Below are 17,218 nucleotides of genomic sequence, written 5' to 3' on the forward strand. Positions count from 1 at the left end.
CTGACCACCTACACCCTCTCTCAGTATTTCTTCTTTCAATGTCACTTCAGGACACTTAACAGCATATCTATCACATATGAGTCACTTAAGCGATATTTATTAAATAAACCATACTAGTTTTTGGACCTCACTAACACTTGTGTTCATCAGTCCCTTCTTTGTTTCCCAATCCATCAGGTGGATCTACCCACATTTCCACCTGTTGAAAGCTGATCTGCCCCTCAGGCTAAAACTGAGACCCTGTCTCTCCCATATAAACATGTTGATCTCTCCCTAAATGTAGAAAAAACAGGGAGCACATCTAATTCACTTTGCAGTTTCAACATTTATTTCTGATACCAAAACTTGACAGCACACAAGGGGGAAAAAAAGCAATAGACAAGGAACGGCAAATAAATTTATCTTGCATGCCACTTTCAGTCAACAGGATGTGGCTCTCTAGATAGATGTGTTTAGAAGGAATCTGAGGCTTCAGCCTCACTCAGGGGACAGACTATTGCAACTGATTAGCAATATCTGTGAACATAAGAAAGAAAAAAATTTAAAAATCAATACTATATATCAACTAGTAAGGAATAACAATACCCAATAGTGCTTCCCCATACTTTCCTCGTCTCCCCACCATGGGTTTCCTGGGACTCCCAGCTCATGCACATAAATACATTCCCATGGACCCTATATCTTCCAGTGACCCTAACTACCCAATCCAAAGTGATGTACCTACCCAACATCTCACTCAACCCAGAAGAAACCAATGGCACCAAAGTTGGCAGAAAAGTTGGCACTGGCTGTACCACCAGGGCCAATAATGGGGCCGGCGAAGGTCTGAGGAAATCTGGAGCGGGCATTCTGGTGGTATCTGGCCCAGAAGGTAAACGGGATTCTGGACCAGGGATCTCCAAAATCTCCTTCCTCATCCCAGGTCAGCAGCTCAAACTCAATGTCATCCCAGCTCCAGGGCCCAGATACGGCCTCATCTCCAATCCCCATGCGGGTTCTCGCCTCAGCCCGGGCTTCGGCCTCAGCTGCAGCAGCATCCAGAGCATCCAAAGCCTCATCTGCGGCCTCCATGAACTGTGCAGTCCAGTCACGAGGGTCTCTCTTCTGAACCTGAGATGAGAAATATAAAATAAAATAAAACTCATAATAGTATTGATTAATATTTATGAAGCACCTACTATATATTTAATGCCCTACTTTGTGCTATTGTTTACATAATAACAACAACAAATACCACCAGTAATGTGGCACCTACCATGTGCGATACCTAAGATCTCACTCCTGCTCTGGACTTTTCCCAGCCAGTCATACCTCATCCCTTCACCTATCAAGTCTGGAGTAGTTCCTCTATTACCTCTGCAATGAATCTCAGCACTTTCATCTTGCTAGTCTCATGGTAAGAACGGAGGCCCCAGAGGAACTCATACTCAGGAGGGTTGCTGTTGGGCACTCGTCTGTAGTCCAAGTACCTTAGAAAGAGCAAAAGGGTCTTTGTTTCTACCCAGAATGCAGAATAATCCTAGATTTTTACAACCCAAATTTTAGGTAGCAACTCCTCCCAGACTCATTCCTAAACACACATTATTTACCCTTTAATAATCAGGACTTCAAATTCCTAATGCTAGTGCTTCTAGACTAAGCAGTCACCTACAGCTGCAGGGTGGCTTGTGTAGGGTCATAGAAAGGACAACACTTAATCTCACCCTCTCTGTCACAGCTCTAGCTCCAGGTTCTTGTAACCTTGTTACTGAGCCACAGATAGGCCCACTGCAATGATTACACTGCAGTGCAAAAGCCTCAGCCAGGCCCAGCCTTGGAAATGTCTACTGTGGGGATGGTGGACATGCTTCACTTGCAAGATAACTATACTGCAGAAAAATCCAACCACAAGGAGCATGCTCAATTAATACTCCTGAGTACATAGGTGTTTCTGAATGTGTATGTATAGGTATAATTAGTGTAAGAAATGAGCATGGGAAGAGCTTTCAACATACAGAACTCATGAAGACCAGACAAAGCCCCTTAGACATCACTTACTTTTGCTTTACAAACTCATAAGTGAGAAGTTTCCTCAGATCTCCAAGGAGAGGATGTCTCACTCTGAAAGTAAAAAAAGGAACCCATAATCAGAGACTATGAGATTGCCCAAAGAAAAGAAAAGAGCTTTCCAGCACAGAGGTCAGAGATGAGAGAAGAGGCAGAGTTCAGGACTATTTCCCCATCCACCCAGGTCACATCCTTGGGCTCTGTATGTCCCCAAACTAATCCCCTTAGACCACCAGGCTGATGCAATCCTGGGACCATCCTCTGTTGCCAAAAGATGATATAAACAGGCAAGAGATGAGAGAGCCCAATCATACCCAGGACGCAGTCCCATCTTGCGTAGTGCCTCCCAGAGGACAGCTGTGAGGGGAGGCAAGGGGAGACAAGGGACGGAAAATGAGCATGGAAATTAGGCTGCAGCCAACTCCCAGGTGCAGGTCCAGCCACTCACCTTCACTGGCACGGTTGCCATTCATGAAGATAACGCCCAAAATCACTAAAAGGAGACCCAGCTTGGGTGTGTCTTTGGTCCTAAAGGAGCACAAGAAGAATATATTTTCAGCCGCCATTTGCATGAGACACCCCAGGCAGCTTATCTATCTAGCTTCTCCAGTATTCCCCAGCTAAGGGATAATTCTACCCCAGCTCTGCCCATGACCTGCTATGTGACCTTGAATCTTAGACCCTGACCTACTTGAAACTCCCAGAAAAAAAGCACCACTCAGAAAAGCAATGTTCCATCTCCTTTCCAATCTTACGTTCCCAGTATGCCAGCCAGGGACTCAGGGGTGCTGATGAGAATGTACAGGTGTTCTTCCTTGTCAATTTCCTTCAATTGAATCCCGAATTTCTACAGGAAGAAGAATATAGACTATGAAATTACAAAATCTAGTACAAGCTACCCATACTCAGTCACTCACCTCCCTGTGAGACTTGCCCCTAAACGTCCAGTAGGAATGCCATGAATTTTTGAAATCAAGACTTTTCCCATCATTCCTGTTCCTCAGGGCTGCCTTCTCACCTTCTCCAAGACAAAGCACGCACGTTCAATGATTTCTGGATAAACGTCAGTGTATTCACGGATGATATCCCTCAGCATTTCTGTAGGAGAGAGGATGGAGCACCTGAGCTGAGCAGGGGCCACAGAGCTGCAACCCCTTTGCCAGCCCTGCTGAGGGGTGCATAGTCTGGGTCCTCAAAGGTGAAAAAGGAAGAATCAGTCATGGAAAGAGGGGATTGACGGGGAGAGGACATATAAGCAAAGGGATGTCCACAGAGCATGGGGTGAGGGGAAGGGCAGAAAAATGGGAGAGGGCACTAGACGCCTACCTGAGCGCTTGATGGGCACCTTTGTGTAATCTTTAAGCATCAGGTACTTGACCAACTTATTTGCCTGGGAGGGGAAAAGAAAATTATTAAAGTTGTAAGATATTTACAGAAAACTTGGTTGAATTACAGATGGAAGGATGACAAAGAAAAGAGCAAGAGGGGGACAAGTGACTGAGGAGTTACAGTTCTTACTCTTTCCTGAAGAAGGGCCACATCTCGGGGCTGTGAGGCACCCAGGTTCTGTGAGGCACGTGAGTTGGGAGAGGGGCGCAGGTTTGGTGAGGGTCGCAGGTTCTGCCAGTCAGGTGGAACTGGCCAATCGGTGGGGATCCAGTCAGGTGCGAGCGGCCAGTCAGGGGGAAGTGGCCAATCGGGTGGCAGTGGCCAGTCAGGTGGTAGCGGCCAGTCGGGAGGGCCTTGCCAATCTGGAGGACCCTGCCAGCCCGGTGGGGTCTGCCATCCAGGTGGGGTCTGCCATCCAGGTGGATTCTGCCAGGCCAGAGGGTTCGGCCAGACAACTGGGCCAGGCCAGACAATGGGGTTTGGCCAGATCACTGGGTTCTGCCAGATGACTGGGTTTGGCCAGATCACTGGGTTCTGCCAAGCAACTGGGTTTTGCCAGGCTGGTGGGGTCTGCCTAGCTGGGGGGCTCTGACGTGCTGGTGGGGTCTGCCTGGCTGCCTGGTTTTGCCAGCCTGATGGGTTCTGCCAGGCCAATGGGGTCTGCCAGAGCACATTGGGGGGTGCACCAGGCGGGTTCTGAGTGGTAACTGGAACCGGTGCAGATCTCCAGGTCCCCGCAGCCAGTGGAGCCCGCCTCTGATCCCCACTGCTGTTCTCTTCCACATTCAAGTTATTAATCTGCATCATCAGAGAGAAGGAAGGTCCAGGGTCACCAGTTGTTTCTGTGTCCTCACCCTATCTATTCCAGGAAGGCCCCCTAAAACCCTCACCTGTAGTGACAGCCTGACCCACTAGCCAATGGTCACCCTGAGTCCTGGGCTTGTCTTTCACTGTCTTCCAGGCAGGAGTTTCATCTCTGAATCAGGCCAGGAGCAACCCAAGGGTGGGGCCTGAAGCTTCTCCTCTTCCTATGTCCACCACTGGCTCTGCTTGTACCACCCTGGACAAATCACTCAAGTCACTTCACTTCTCTGGCACTCAGCTTCCTTCTCTATAAAACTGGATAACTTTCAGGATTTAACGAGATAACCTGTGTAAATGCGCCTAGCCCATGTCCTAACATATGGTTAGGCTACTATGGTTAGTGGCTACTATCAAAATGCAAACTGAATCACATACAGATTGTATATATTATGTGTCCATGTCTCATCTCCCCATTAGTCTGTGGATACTCAGAGGGCAGGAATGATCATATTCACCTTATCATCCCCCATAACCTAGCTGAATACAGGCAGTTTTATATATATAATTTGTTTTGTTTTGTTTAGGACAAATGAACAACCTCAGAGAACAGAGAGCCCAAAGCAAAGTGGAGCTAGCAGAGATCTCACCTTGCGGGTCCGCTTGCCCCGAATTATAGTCCTGGACTCCAGATTCTGAGCCTGGGAACCATCTGCTGATGTCTGTGCAGCTGCACCATCAGATTCAGAGATACCTGGGTCGGCCTCTATGTCAGCCTGTGAAGCGGCCATCTTGGCCTGGTTAACATTCTGGGTGTGGGTATCACCTGTTGGGGCCTTAGTGGTGTCATTCCAAGCCTTGAAGGCTGTCTTAGGCTGAGTGTTGGCCATCGCACCAGCATTGAGAGACTGAGAGAAACTGTAGGTGGCATTTGGCCCCCCCTTACTAGTGGCATTCTGGGCCTTAAAGGCCATCCCGGACTTGTTGGCAGTTAACTCACCAGTGGTTGCTGCCTGGGAAAAATCATAGGCAGCATTTGGGCCCTTAAGGGTGGCATTCTGGGACTTAAAGGCTCCCTTAGGTGGTGTGTTGGGCATCTCCTTGGCATTAAGAGCCTGAGAGAAATCATAGGCATCATTTGGGCCTTTTGTGGTGGCATTCTGGGCCTTAAAGGCTGTGTTAGGCCTAGCGGCAGCTGCTAAAGCCTGAATATCAGCCATCTCACTGGCTGTTGGGGGCCGTGAACTCTGGTGACTAGAATTCTGCCCGCTGGCAGCTGCTGTGGCCTGGTTGGTAGGTGGAGCCTCCGAGATCTGGATGGCCTCCATCAGGGTCTGCATAAGCAAGGTGCTGTCTTCTACCGAGGCCTCAGCCTGCAAATACAGGGGGGAAAATTAAATCTCTGGGCCTCTGAAGCAGGAACAGAAGGGTGGCAGGAGCAGTGCAGGGGATGTGCAGGTGGGCAGTTGGTGCAAAAAGAGAAAGGCTGAAGCAGAGATCTAGATGGCCAGAGAAGGGCAAGGGAGGTGGAGTGGCAACAAAACGTGTGGTAGGAGCTAAATGAGGGTTGGGGCGGAATGAAGAGTGGGGGTGAAATGGAATGAGGAGCTGGAGGGGCTGGCCCAGGAGTGAAGTTACAGTAGAGTGGTGCAGGGTGCGGTGGGAACTCAGGACGCAGGGCGGGGTGAGGGTGTCGCCTCAAGGAGTTGAGCAGAATGGGGGGGGGTCGCAGGGGGTGGGGAATGCAAGAGAGAGAGAAGGTGGAGGCGGGAGGTTGGGGGAGGGGGCGGCAGACTGCTCTACAAGAGTCAGGACTATGGAAAAAAATGGTTCCTTACCCAGCCCGCATTCTCTGGGCAGATTGCCCTAACTACTAACAGGGTCTCCCCTTTCTCTGAGCAGGGACTGATGGCTGAAAAGGGATGCCCCCCCCCCCCCGTTGATAAACCATGGGAATTTGACAGACGACGGAGTCTAGGCATGAAGAGGGCAAAATCAGGTCTAGGCGTATGGTGGGCAAAGGGGCCCAGGGGGGACCTGTCGGCTAGGGAAATGGTGGGGTGGGGAGTGGAGATCTCACCTGGTAGCCGAGGAGGCCCGCACCACAGTCCATTTTCTGAGCCATAGCTCCTGTCCCTCTGGCAAGAGCAGAGCCTGGGGGGTGTGGGGGAGGAACTGGGCGTTATATTACAGAGGGCAAATATGAACGACCAAATGGGGGAGGGGTGTTTGGGGTTTGATTGTGCGGGCGGATGAGGTGCTGAATGTGAGGGGAAGGGGCAGGATCGGAGTGGGAAAAGTGAATGAGTGTCCGGATGGCGGTTCTGAATCCCGAGAAGCTACTGACAGGGAAAACCTTCAAATCGTGGTTCCGAAAGCTGGTAAGAGTTCTGAATCCAGGGGGATTGGGCTGGGATTCGCATTTGGAAAATTGAATAGAGGTTTCGAATCAAGAGGAATCGTATAACAGTACAGATCGAGGTCGAGAAATCTGTGCAGATTTTGAACGATGGGAAGGGTTCAGAGAGCGAACAGGCGTTCTGAATAAGGGAGGATCGGGTGAGGAGTGTGAATCGAGGTTTGGGGAGTGGAAGGGGGATCAGAATCCAGGGTAAAGGGATCGGGATGAAAAATGGGGGGCCCGACCAGGGGGCAAATGCCCTGTCTGGGGGCTAAATCTCACCTTGCCTCAGGCCCCAACCCCAACCCCCTCGCAGCCTCCCTTCTTCACGACTCAGAGGATCGGGATTGCAGTGCTCGGCTCTCAGCAGCCGCACCCTCTCCTTGTCCAGGAGAAAATGCCAGCGCGGCAGCTAGGACGACCCCGCCTCTTCGCCTAATATACCACCCACCGCCTCAGATGGTTGTGCGCATGCGCAAGACTGACCGACCAAATTAGCGTCTCGGCCGCCTCCCCAACAAAAGCTTCGTCCTGTAGACCGCGGTGCGCATGTGCAGTGGGAAGCAGTCCCGCCCCTTTGCCAACACACTAACCCACCACCAACCAGGTCGACAGTATACAATGGTCCCTCCCCTTCTTCTCTATCCCCTGCCCCAAACAGATGCGCTGTGCCTCTAGATCCCACCCCTTGCCCCGCACACCGGTCCCCTACCTTTTCCGCAATGCGTCTCTGTTCAATCCCTCCCCTCTCATGGCCTCTCCTGTCAGGTCTGTATGCATCTCCACCCCCTTGCCTAGCACCACTTAGGTCACTATTAAGGAGGTCTCTGTGTGGGGTCTCTAATTGCAACAAGTGTTAGGCTCCCGCTAAGCTCATCTACTTTGGGACCAAGGAAAAGGTATGGCCAGATAAGATACACTATTGAAGGTAGAAAGATGCCGTGCCTGCCACGTGACTACATGATCCCCCTCAACAGCTCCCAGACTCATAAACATTAGCTACTCTCCTGCATTTTGTGCAGCTCCAGCCATGGACTATTTTGTATGTGGAGGTGGGGAGGAGGGGAGGGAAAGGCACAGCTTGTACATCACAGCAGGATCTGTGCTAGGTCATGTTTTCCTCTCACAGAAGCCCTGGGAGGTGGATGCCAGCATCTCCATTTTACAGATTAACATGCTGAGGCACAGGCACATTGCATGAACTAGACAAGGCCGCAGAGCCAGTAAACAGAAAATGCAGAATTTGGGCCTGGGTCTTCCTGACTCCAGAACCCAGGTTCCACTAGTGCTGGCCTGGGGACTGAGGCTCCCTCACCTCTTCAATTTGAACAGATCCATCCCCCACCTCCTCTGCCCTGTCAACATCTGTCGCAAACAAGCAAGGTTTGTGTTCTCTGAGACCTAAGCTCCTGCTTTGCATCCCGGAGGACACAGGTAGAGCCCCTTCTCCCCGCCACTACTCTACATGGGTCCATCTAGGTGTGGGAATTTCTCCTTGGGGTCCACTCCCTGCTCTGACTGTCTGGCCTCTTTGCCTTGAGTGGCACAAACACGCTGCCCCTGAGGCTTTCCTGGTGCCCGCTGGAGAGGCCAGGACAATCAGGCACTTGTGTGTCTGAGCCATGGCAAGCCCTGATTCAGAGTAAATGTTTGCCCTGCTTCTCTCCAGGGCTGGGCCTCAATTTCTGGGATGGAGTGCAGGGCCAGTATGTGACTAGCTGTGTGAGCCCCCTCAGGTCACATCGCTTCTCGGAGCCCAGCTTCTCAATATGCAAAATGGGAAGCACAAGTAGCACTTACGGGGGTCCTTCCCAAGGACACACATGCTGCTATACTTCCAGGATGACTGGAGAGACTCAAAAAGGCAGAAAACGATATACAGATGTGAGGTGACCCAAATTGAACTGATACATTTCCAAATCCAAGGTAGATCTTTGTACATTTCACATGTGTTCTGGCATCAGCTCCTGTCAGGAGTCTGCATATGAAAGGAAGCTAATGCTAGGACAGACCACAGCATTCGGTCCCCAAGGGCCAACATCAAATCTGCCTGGCTGGATGACTTTCCTCATCTGTTGCATAGCAACCTCCCGTCAGCTGCCTGTTTTTCCCCAGCACTTCCTCTGTCAAGTGTCTGCAGTGGGACGTGATTAGACTCAGAAAAGGAGGTCTGAAACACCATTTTATATGCTATCTGCTTTCATATCTGTATCTCCAGTCTTGACTTGGCCTATGAATTCTAGATCCATAATCCAACTGCATATCTCACTTCTCAATTGGATATGTCTCAGTATTTTCAAAATTAACAAGTCCGAAACTGATTCCTTTGTATATATCCTCCTCCTTACCAACACTGTGTGTTTCTCCTTTAGTCATGCCCTTCTCTTCTGTTAGAATAAAAGCCTTTTAGGGAGATGGATTTTTGTTTTATTCATTGCTGCATCCCCAGCACCTAGAACGATGCCTGGCATACTTTATATGCTCAAAAAATATCTGTTTAATGAATTAATGAATCCCACCATCCACCCTGTTGCTCAAGCAAGAAACCTGAGAAGCATTCTTTTTTCTTTCCCATGATGAATTCACTTACTTTTCCTCATTATAGAAACAATGCATATTCACCATTAAAAATTCAAACATTACCTAAATATTTCAGAAATTAAGTAAACGTCATTCTAAATCTCACCACCTTGAGATAACTGCTATTAAGATTTTGATACTACCTTTTCATATAACATTTTATACATATATATTCTTACATAAATGGGATATTATATATGCCATAAATAATTTAAATTGCATTCTTTTGCTTACTGCCTTCCACTCCTTTCTTTCACCTCTACCCTCATCTGCCAGACATGCATTTTTAACAACCATTTTTATATCCTTCCATGTTCAAAAAGTCGTATTTTCTATTGTTTTACAAAAATTAAGATCATATTATATACACTTTAATGCATCTGATTTATCTTAGTTAATGCTAGTCTACCTCTGATTCATTCTTTTACATTGCTGCATAGTATTCCATGATAGGGATGTATCATAATGTAGTCAACCATTTCCCCACTGATGGTCATTAATTTTATTTTTTTTGCACAAACAACATGCAATAAAATACTTGTGCATACATCCTTGTATTTTAATGCTTAATGTTTTTTATTCCTATGACACCAGATACCTGGGAATAAGTTTGACATACTCTACAGTGCTTGGTGTTATAAGACTATTCCAATGTTTTGCCAATCTGATATGTATTTTATTGGTATCTCCTTGTGGCTTTAATTTACGTTTCTGATAAGTAGTGGAATACATGTTCATATATTAATGGATCTATTAGATTTCTTTTGTAAAGTACTTGTGCAAATCTTTTATCTATTTTTCTGGTGGTATCTGTTTCATTGATTTTTAGAACTTCTTTATACAGTCTTACAGATGCTTCTTGAAAATTCTTAGGGCTAGATGTATTTCAAATTTTTCCCCCATGTTTTAGTAAGGTAATACAGTGTGTATAATCTATATTACATAATAGTTTCAACTGCAAAAGCCACAAAGGCTTCTCACTTTTTCACATTCCCTTAGCAGTTAACAGAATGTGATCTAAGATTTACCAGTGTGGCGGAGTCCTGAAGACCACCCTTTGGTTCAATTATTCACTAGAAGGGTTCACATAACTCAGAAAAGGTGTTATACTCATGGCTATAGTTTATTATAGTGAAAGGATACTGATTTAAATCAGCAAAGCTAAAAGGCACATAGGGCAGAGTCCAGGAGAGACCAGGCATGAGCTTTCAGTTGCCCTCTCTCAGTGGAGTTGTACAGCCAGTGCTTAATTTTCCCAGCAAGATGTGTGACAACCAGGGAAGCTCACCTGAGCCTTGGTTCCCCAGGATTTTACTGGGGATCAAGTTAGTTAGGCACGGAACACCTGCATGGCTGACCTTAGTTACTCAGTCTCCCGCCTGTGTAGAGGTCAAACTAATACCACAAGGCCCTAGGCCCCACTATATATCACACTGTTAACATAAACTATCTGGTGTGACCTAAAGCCCCAGGTGAATAAAGACACTCTAATCAGGCAGGATATTCCAAGGGCTTAGCGGTAATCTCCCAGGAGCTTGTTAAGAGCTGAACTTTTCTTTGGAAGGTGCAGACATTTTTTTCGGAATGCACAGGGTTTGAACACCCCAGACCTGCCAAGTCAATTCTTTCACTGCATAGTCACAAATCCAAACTAACGCTTGGTCTGAAAGGAGTGATTCAAAGGTGCAATAATGGAATTCAATGCCATATCTGTGGTAGTGAGAGGAGCAGCCACAAGAAAATCCAGTTTCTAGGAGCAGCATTGGTAGCAGGGCCAAGGGCAGCATCCAGTATCCAGTGTTCAGTGGTGGCAGTAATGGTATCTAACCAGCTAATACTTGTGGCATAATTCTTGAAATACAGCTGGGCCAGCTGCTTTTAGCAAATTATTTTATAAATTCTACTACTTTAAAAAAGTTTTAAAAACTTTTTATTTTGAAATAATTATAGATACACAGGAAATTACAAAGATAGTACAGAGAAGTCCTATGTACCCCTTCAGGTGCTTCCCTCAATAAGTACATCTATGCAACTATAATACAATATCAAAACCAAGAAATTGACATTAGTATGACATATGTGTATAGTTCTATGTTACTTTAGCACACGTGGAAGTTTCTATAGTAATCACCAGAGCAACCAAAATACAGAACTATTCCATCACCACAAAGATTTCCCTGAACTACCCTTTTATAGACACATTCACCTCCCTTCCCTCCACTGTCCCTAACCCTTGGCAGCCATTAATGTGTTCTCCATCTCTATAATTTCAACATTTCAAGAAGCTTATAAAATTGGAATCATACAATATGTAACATTTTGAGTGACTTTTTTTTTCACTCAGCATAATGCCTGTGAGATACATCCAAGTTGTTGTGTGTAGCAATGGTTTGTTCCTTTTTTATTGCTGAGTACTATACCATGGTAGAGATGTGCCACAGTTGATTTAACCATTCACTCACTGAAGGGCATGTGGAAGGTTTCCAGTTTGAGGTTATTAAGAATAAAGCTACTATAAACATTTGTGCACAATCTTTTCTGTGAACATAAGTTCTCATTTCTCTGGGATACATGCCCAAGAGTGCAATTGCTGGGTTGTACAAGAGCATGTTAGTTTTATCAGAAACTGCCAATTTTTCCCAGAGTGGCTGTATCATTTTACATTCCCACCAGCAATGTCCGAGTGATCCACTTGCTTCGAATCCTTGCCAGCATCTGTTGTCAGTGTTTTTTAGCCATTCTGATAAATGTGAAATAATAACTTACTGTGATTATAATTTGCATTTCCCTAATGGCTAATGATGTTGAACACTTTTAACATGTGCTTATTTGCCATCCATATACCCTTTTTGGTGAAATGTTTCTTCATGTCTTTTGCCCATTTCCTAATTAGATTGTTTGTTTTCTTTCTCTGTTGTTAGTGTTGAATCTTGAGAATTTATATATTTTATGTATGAATCCTTTGTCAGATATATGGTTTGCAAATATTTTCTCCCAGTTTGTAGCTTGTCTTTTCATCCTCGAAACAGAGTCACAACACAAAATTTTGAGGAAGCCCAATTTATTGACTTTTTTCCTTTCTATTTCTAAGAACTCTTCAACAAGCCCTAGGACTTGAAGATTCTATCCTATGTTATATTCTAAAAGTTTTATGGTTTTAACTTTTATATAGAAGTCTACCATCTATTTGGATTTAAATTTTGAATGAGATGTGAGGTTTAGGTCGAGGTGCATTTGGGAGGATGACAGAGGCAGAGCTATGGATATCCATCCAATCATTCCAGCACAATCTGTTTAAAAGACAATCCTCTATTGAATTATTTTTGCACCTTTATCAAAAATCAGTTGGTCATACTTGTGTGAGGCTATTTCTGAGTTTTCTGTTCTATTCCATTGATCTATATGTCTGTTCATCCACCAATACCACAGCCTTGACTACTATAGCTATACAACAGTCTTGAAATTAGGTAGAATTTTATTCTTTTTCAGAACTATTTTATCTATTATTCTAGTTCTTTTGTTTTTCCATATACTTACAATAATCTATACCTACAAAACATCCTGCTATGATTTTGATAGCAATTGCATTCAACCTGTATGTCAATTTAGGGAGAATTAACATCTTTCTAGTGTTAATTCTTCTAATCCATGAATACAGTATGTCTCTCCTTTATTTTGATCATCTTTGATTTCTTCATCAGAGTTTTGTGTATTCTGCTGTTGTTGGGTGGAGCGTTCTATAAATATCAATTAGATCCTGTTGGTTGATGATGCTGAGTTCTTCTATAGCCTTGCTGATTTTCTCTCTAGTTGTTCTATCCATTGTTGAGGAATGGGTGTTGAAGTCTCCAACTATGAATGTAGATTTGTCTATTTTTACTGTCAGTTCTATTAGTTTTTCTTTTGGATACTTTGCATCTCTGTTGTTTGCTGTATGCACATTTAGGATTGCTATGTCTTCTTAGTAAATTGATCCTTTATCCCTCTCTGTCCATGGTAAATGTCTTTGCTCTGAAGTCTACATTGTTATTAATATCACCTCTCTTGCTTTCTTTTGATTAATATTTGCATGGTATATATTTTAACATCCTTTTATTTTCAATCTAATTTTATCATTATATTTGAACTGAGTTTCTTATACACAGTATATAATTGGGTAATGTTCATTTAGCCACTCTGCCAATCTCTGTCTTTCAATTGGTGTATTTAGACCATTTACATAGAATTGAATTGTTGATATATTAGAGCTTAGGTCTGCCTTTTTATTTTTCATTTTATGTTTTTTTCTCTATTTTTCATTTCTCTGTTTTCTTTCTCTTGTTTTCCTGTTAGTTAATCTTTTTTGTAGAATTCTGCTATGATCTAAATGTTTGTGTTCCTCCAAAATTTCTATGTTGAAATCCTAACTCCCAAAGATGATAGTATTTAGGAGGTAGGCCTTTGGGAGGTGCTTAGGTTATGAGGGTAGAGCCCTTATGAATGGGATTAGTGCCTTAAAGGCTCCAGAGAGATCTCTAGCCCCTTCTACCACATGAGGACAAAGTGAAAAGGTGCCAGCTATGAATCAGGAAGAGGGCTCTCACCAAATGCAACCACGTTGGTGCCTTGACCTTGGACTTCTCAGACTCCCAAACTGTGAGAAATTTCCGTTGTTTATAAGCTACCCAGTCTGTGGTATTTTGTTATAGCAGCCCAAATGGACTAAGACAAATTCTATTTTGATTTATCTATAATGTTTTTGACTATATAGCTTTGCATAACCTTTTGTAGTGGTTGCTATAAGTATCACATATATATAATGTATCACAGTCAACATTTTACCAGTTTAGTGAAGTTTAGAAAACTTACCTCTGTTTACATGCTTTTACCATCACTTATAATATAATTTATATATATATATATATAATTGTCTTAAATATTTCCTTTACATACTTTGAGAACTACAGATAGTGTTATAATTCTTGCTTCAATCATCAAACATAATTTAGAGAACTCAAAAAAAAAAGGAAAGTCTATTATGTTTACCCATAATTTACTCTTTTTGGTGTTCTTTCTTCCTTACTGATGGTGTAAGATTCTTTCATTTATCATTTCCTTTCTTTTTCAAGAACTTTCTTTAGCCATTCTTTTGGGATAGGTAGGCTGGTGACACATTCTCTTAGTTTTCCTACTTCTGAAAATGTCTTGATTTCTTCTTCATTACTAAAGAATATTTTCATCGGTTATATAATTCCACGTTGCCCATTCCTTTCTTGCCGCACTTGAAAAATGTCATGGCCTCCATGGTTTCTAATGAGAAATATGCTGTCATCAATTTGGTGTTCTCCTATAGGTAAAGTGTCATTTCTCTCTCTGGTGGCTTTCAAGATATTTTATTTCTGTCTTTAGCTTTCAGAGTTTTGAAAATGATATGTCTTGGTGTGAATTTCTTTGACAGTATCCTATTTGGAGTTTGTTCAGTTTCTTGAAATCTATGGGATTATGCTTTTTTCCAAATTTGGGAAATTTTCAGCCATTTTTTTAGCCCTTCTTTCTCTTTTCTTCTGTGACTATGATGACACTTATGTTAAACCTTTTGTACTAGTCCAACAAGTGCCTGAGGCTCTGTTTATTTTTGTTTTTCGGTCTATTTTTTCTCTATTGGTCAGATTGGATAATTTCTATTATTCGATCTTTGAGTTCACTGATTTGTTTTTCTGTCATCTTATTCTGCTGTTGAGCTCATCCACTGAGGGTTTTTTTTTAAGTTCATTTATTGGATTTTTCAGTTCTTAAATTTCTTTGATTTTTCTTTATATCTTCTATTTCTTTAGAGATTTTTCTAATTCCTTGCTGAGACTTTCTATTTTTTCATTTGTTCTAAGAATGCTCACAACTGCTCACTGAAACATTTTTATGATGGCTGTTTAAAAATCCTTGTTAGATGAGTCTAATATCTGTGTCATTTTGGTGTTGGTGTGTGTTGACTAACTTTTCTCATTCAAGTTGTGATTATCATAGTTCTTGAAATGACAAGTGACTTTTAATTGAATCCTGGATATTCTGCATATTATGTTATGAGGATCTGAATATTATTTAAATTTTCTGTTTTATCACATGTGGGTGGAAGTCCACATTCCCATTCAGCCTCCATTGACACCTGAGAGAAAGGGCCCCTCGTTACTGAGGGCTAAGTGAGAGTTCTAGTTCCATACTGGAACTGACACCACCCTGACTGGGAGAGACGTGGGTGCCTAATTACATGATGAATGTGTATCACTGTTAGTGCTGGGTAGTGATAAAAATTATGACTCTATACCAAGCCTTCTTTTGACACCATCCCATTGGTTAGGGGGAGGAGTATCTCATTATCATACATTAGGGATGGAGATCCAAGCTCCCCACATGGTCTCTGACACTGTGGGGATTGGGTTGTTCCCACACTCCATTTGCCCTTCTCTGACAATCTGTCAGGAGATTGGAAACCTCATTACAGCTTGGAAAGGATGGAAGTATAGGGTCTCTAGTTGGTTTTTGTTGGTAGGAGTGGGGCCACAGTCTGTCCTCTTGTATTTAGCTACAGTAGAAAAGTTATTGTCTAACAATTTTTTTTGTATTGCTATGCTGATAGAGACAGCAGACTTACATTGGGGCTTATCTTTTGGTCTGTGACCTTTGGTGTTTCCAGTTTGTCAGCTCCTCCAGCCTCTGGTCTCGGATATACATGAAAAAAAGAAAACCTAGGGAACTCACCACCATGTCGTTCCTTGGGATCCAAGTTCCCTAGAGAATATGTCATCTTATCTCCAACTTTCAGGGTCTTCTCATGTTTAGTTTATATATAATGCCCAGGATGAATAGGGACAAGTACATCTATACCATTAACCCTTCCTACTGGAAGCAGAAGTCCCCAATTCTAGTGCTTTTTTAAAAATTACAACTATTGGGATTTCTAATGTACAATCATTCTATAAGAAAAATAAATAATTTGATCACTTGTTTTACCATATATATAGCACTTATTTTGTCTTATATGATTTACTGAAACATCAAGAACAATATTGGGTAATAATCTCAATAAGTAACATCTCTTTCATTTTTCTGAAATGACTTTATCATTTCACCATTTAGAATGTTTGTTGCTTTTTTATAAGTAGTTATTAAAAATCATATTTTGTTTATTTCTCTTCCTATTTGAGTTATTCATAATGTCTCTCTCCCCCTTATTCTCAAATCTAATCCATCATCTATCCCTGTCGATTCTACCATTTTAAGTATAACTTGATTTCATTCTATTCTCTCACTTTTCACATCTTGTTAGAATGGAGCATGAAGAGAGGAAGAAACGGGGAGAGAAAAGTCGAAAAGAGAGGGGTTGAAGAGGAAGAGGGGGAGGAAGGAAAGAAGAAAGAAGAAAATAGTGGTACGAGAAAGGATAAATAAAAATAGCAGTTGCAAGTAAATGGAATTATTATGATAAAGAGAAATAAGAATAGAGAAAAAATGGATACTAAGTTGACACAGAAAAATAGGAGAAAAGAGAACAAGGAAGTAGAATGCAGAAGGGAGAAGAGATGTAGGATGGAAGAGTGTGAGAGGGAAGTAGAAAGAGATAGAGAAGTTAAGGAGTAGATGAAGAAGAAAGGAAAATAAACAAGGAAAAGGAAAAAAAAGAGGAAGGAGGGAACAGAGGAAATAACTAAGGAGAAAAGAGAAGTATTTGAAGTAAGAGGGACAGGGACAGGAAGAAGAATAAATGATGTGGACTCACACCTTACTAATGGCAGATTTCATTCTGCAGAGAGAAGAATATTGAATGTTAGAAGTTCCCCCTTTTTTCTTCTCAAATATCCAGTTCCCTTTATATTTGGTACCCATCAAATTGCCAGAGGTCATTTCTCACATGATGTTGCTCTTGGCACTGTGATTTTCAACTAATAAGAACCATGTGCCCCATATTTTGAATAGATAAATTTGTTTGGACACTCAGCACTTATCACGTACTTTTTGCTGCTAGTTGTT

At 43.1% G+C, this 17,218-nt stretch overlaps 1 protein-coding gene across 6 annotated transcripts in view; it reads right to left on the bottom strand.

Annotated features, from left to right (window-relative positions):
• Nucleotides 1-305: 305 nt before the first annotated feature.
• MAGED1 (MAGE family member D1) overlaps nucleotides 306-17,218 on the bottom strand; it is a 56,665-nt gene continuing 39,752 nt past the window's right edge. For 3 of the 6 annotated variants that reach the window (XM_087426608.1, XM_087426610.1, XM_087426612.1), the window contains 11 exons: nucleotides 6,317-6,390; nucleotides 4,887-5,609; nucleotides 3,565-4,233; nucleotides 3,373-3,436; nucleotides 3,065-3,144; nucleotides 2,802-2,893; nucleotides 2,495-2,574; nucleotides 2,361-2,403; nucleotides 2,038-2,100; nucleotides 1,355-1,469; nucleotides 306-1,110 (listed from right to left, as the gene is read on the bottom strand). In XM_087426608.1, the coding sequence (XP_087282734.1) occupies nucleotides 733-1,110; nucleotides 1,355-1,469; nucleotides 2,038-2,100; nucleotides 2,361-2,403; nucleotides 2,495-2,574; nucleotides 2,802-2,893; nucleotides 3,065-3,144; nucleotides 3,373-3,436; nucleotides 3,565-4,233; nucleotides 4,887-5,609; nucleotides 6,317-6,361 (2,352 nt within the window). In that variant the 5' untranslated portion in view covers nucleotides 6,362-6,390 and the 3' untranslated portion in view covers nucleotides 306-732. Of the gene's footprint in view, nucleotides 1,111-1,354; nucleotides 1,470-2,037; nucleotides 2,101-2,360; nucleotides 2,404-2,494; nucleotides 2,575-2,801; nucleotides 2,894-3,064; nucleotides 3,145-3,372; nucleotides 3,437-3,564; nucleotides 4,234-4,886; nucleotides 5,610-6,316; nucleotides 6,391-6,919; nucleotides 7,258-17,218 lie in introns of those variants that run through there. The other 3 variants (XM_087426609.1, XM_087426611.1, XM_087426613.1) reach the window with 3 other exon arrangements.

The sequence above is a fragment of the Ceratotherium simum genome, chromosome X (assembly GCF_057802395.1).
Source record: "Ceratotherium simum simum isolate JZ-2026a chromosome X, ASM5780239v1, whole genome shotgun sequence".
Classification (NCBI taxonomy): domain Eukaryota; kingdom Metazoa; phylum Chordata; class Mammalia; order Perissodactyla; family Rhinocerotidae; genus Ceratotherium; species Ceratotherium simum.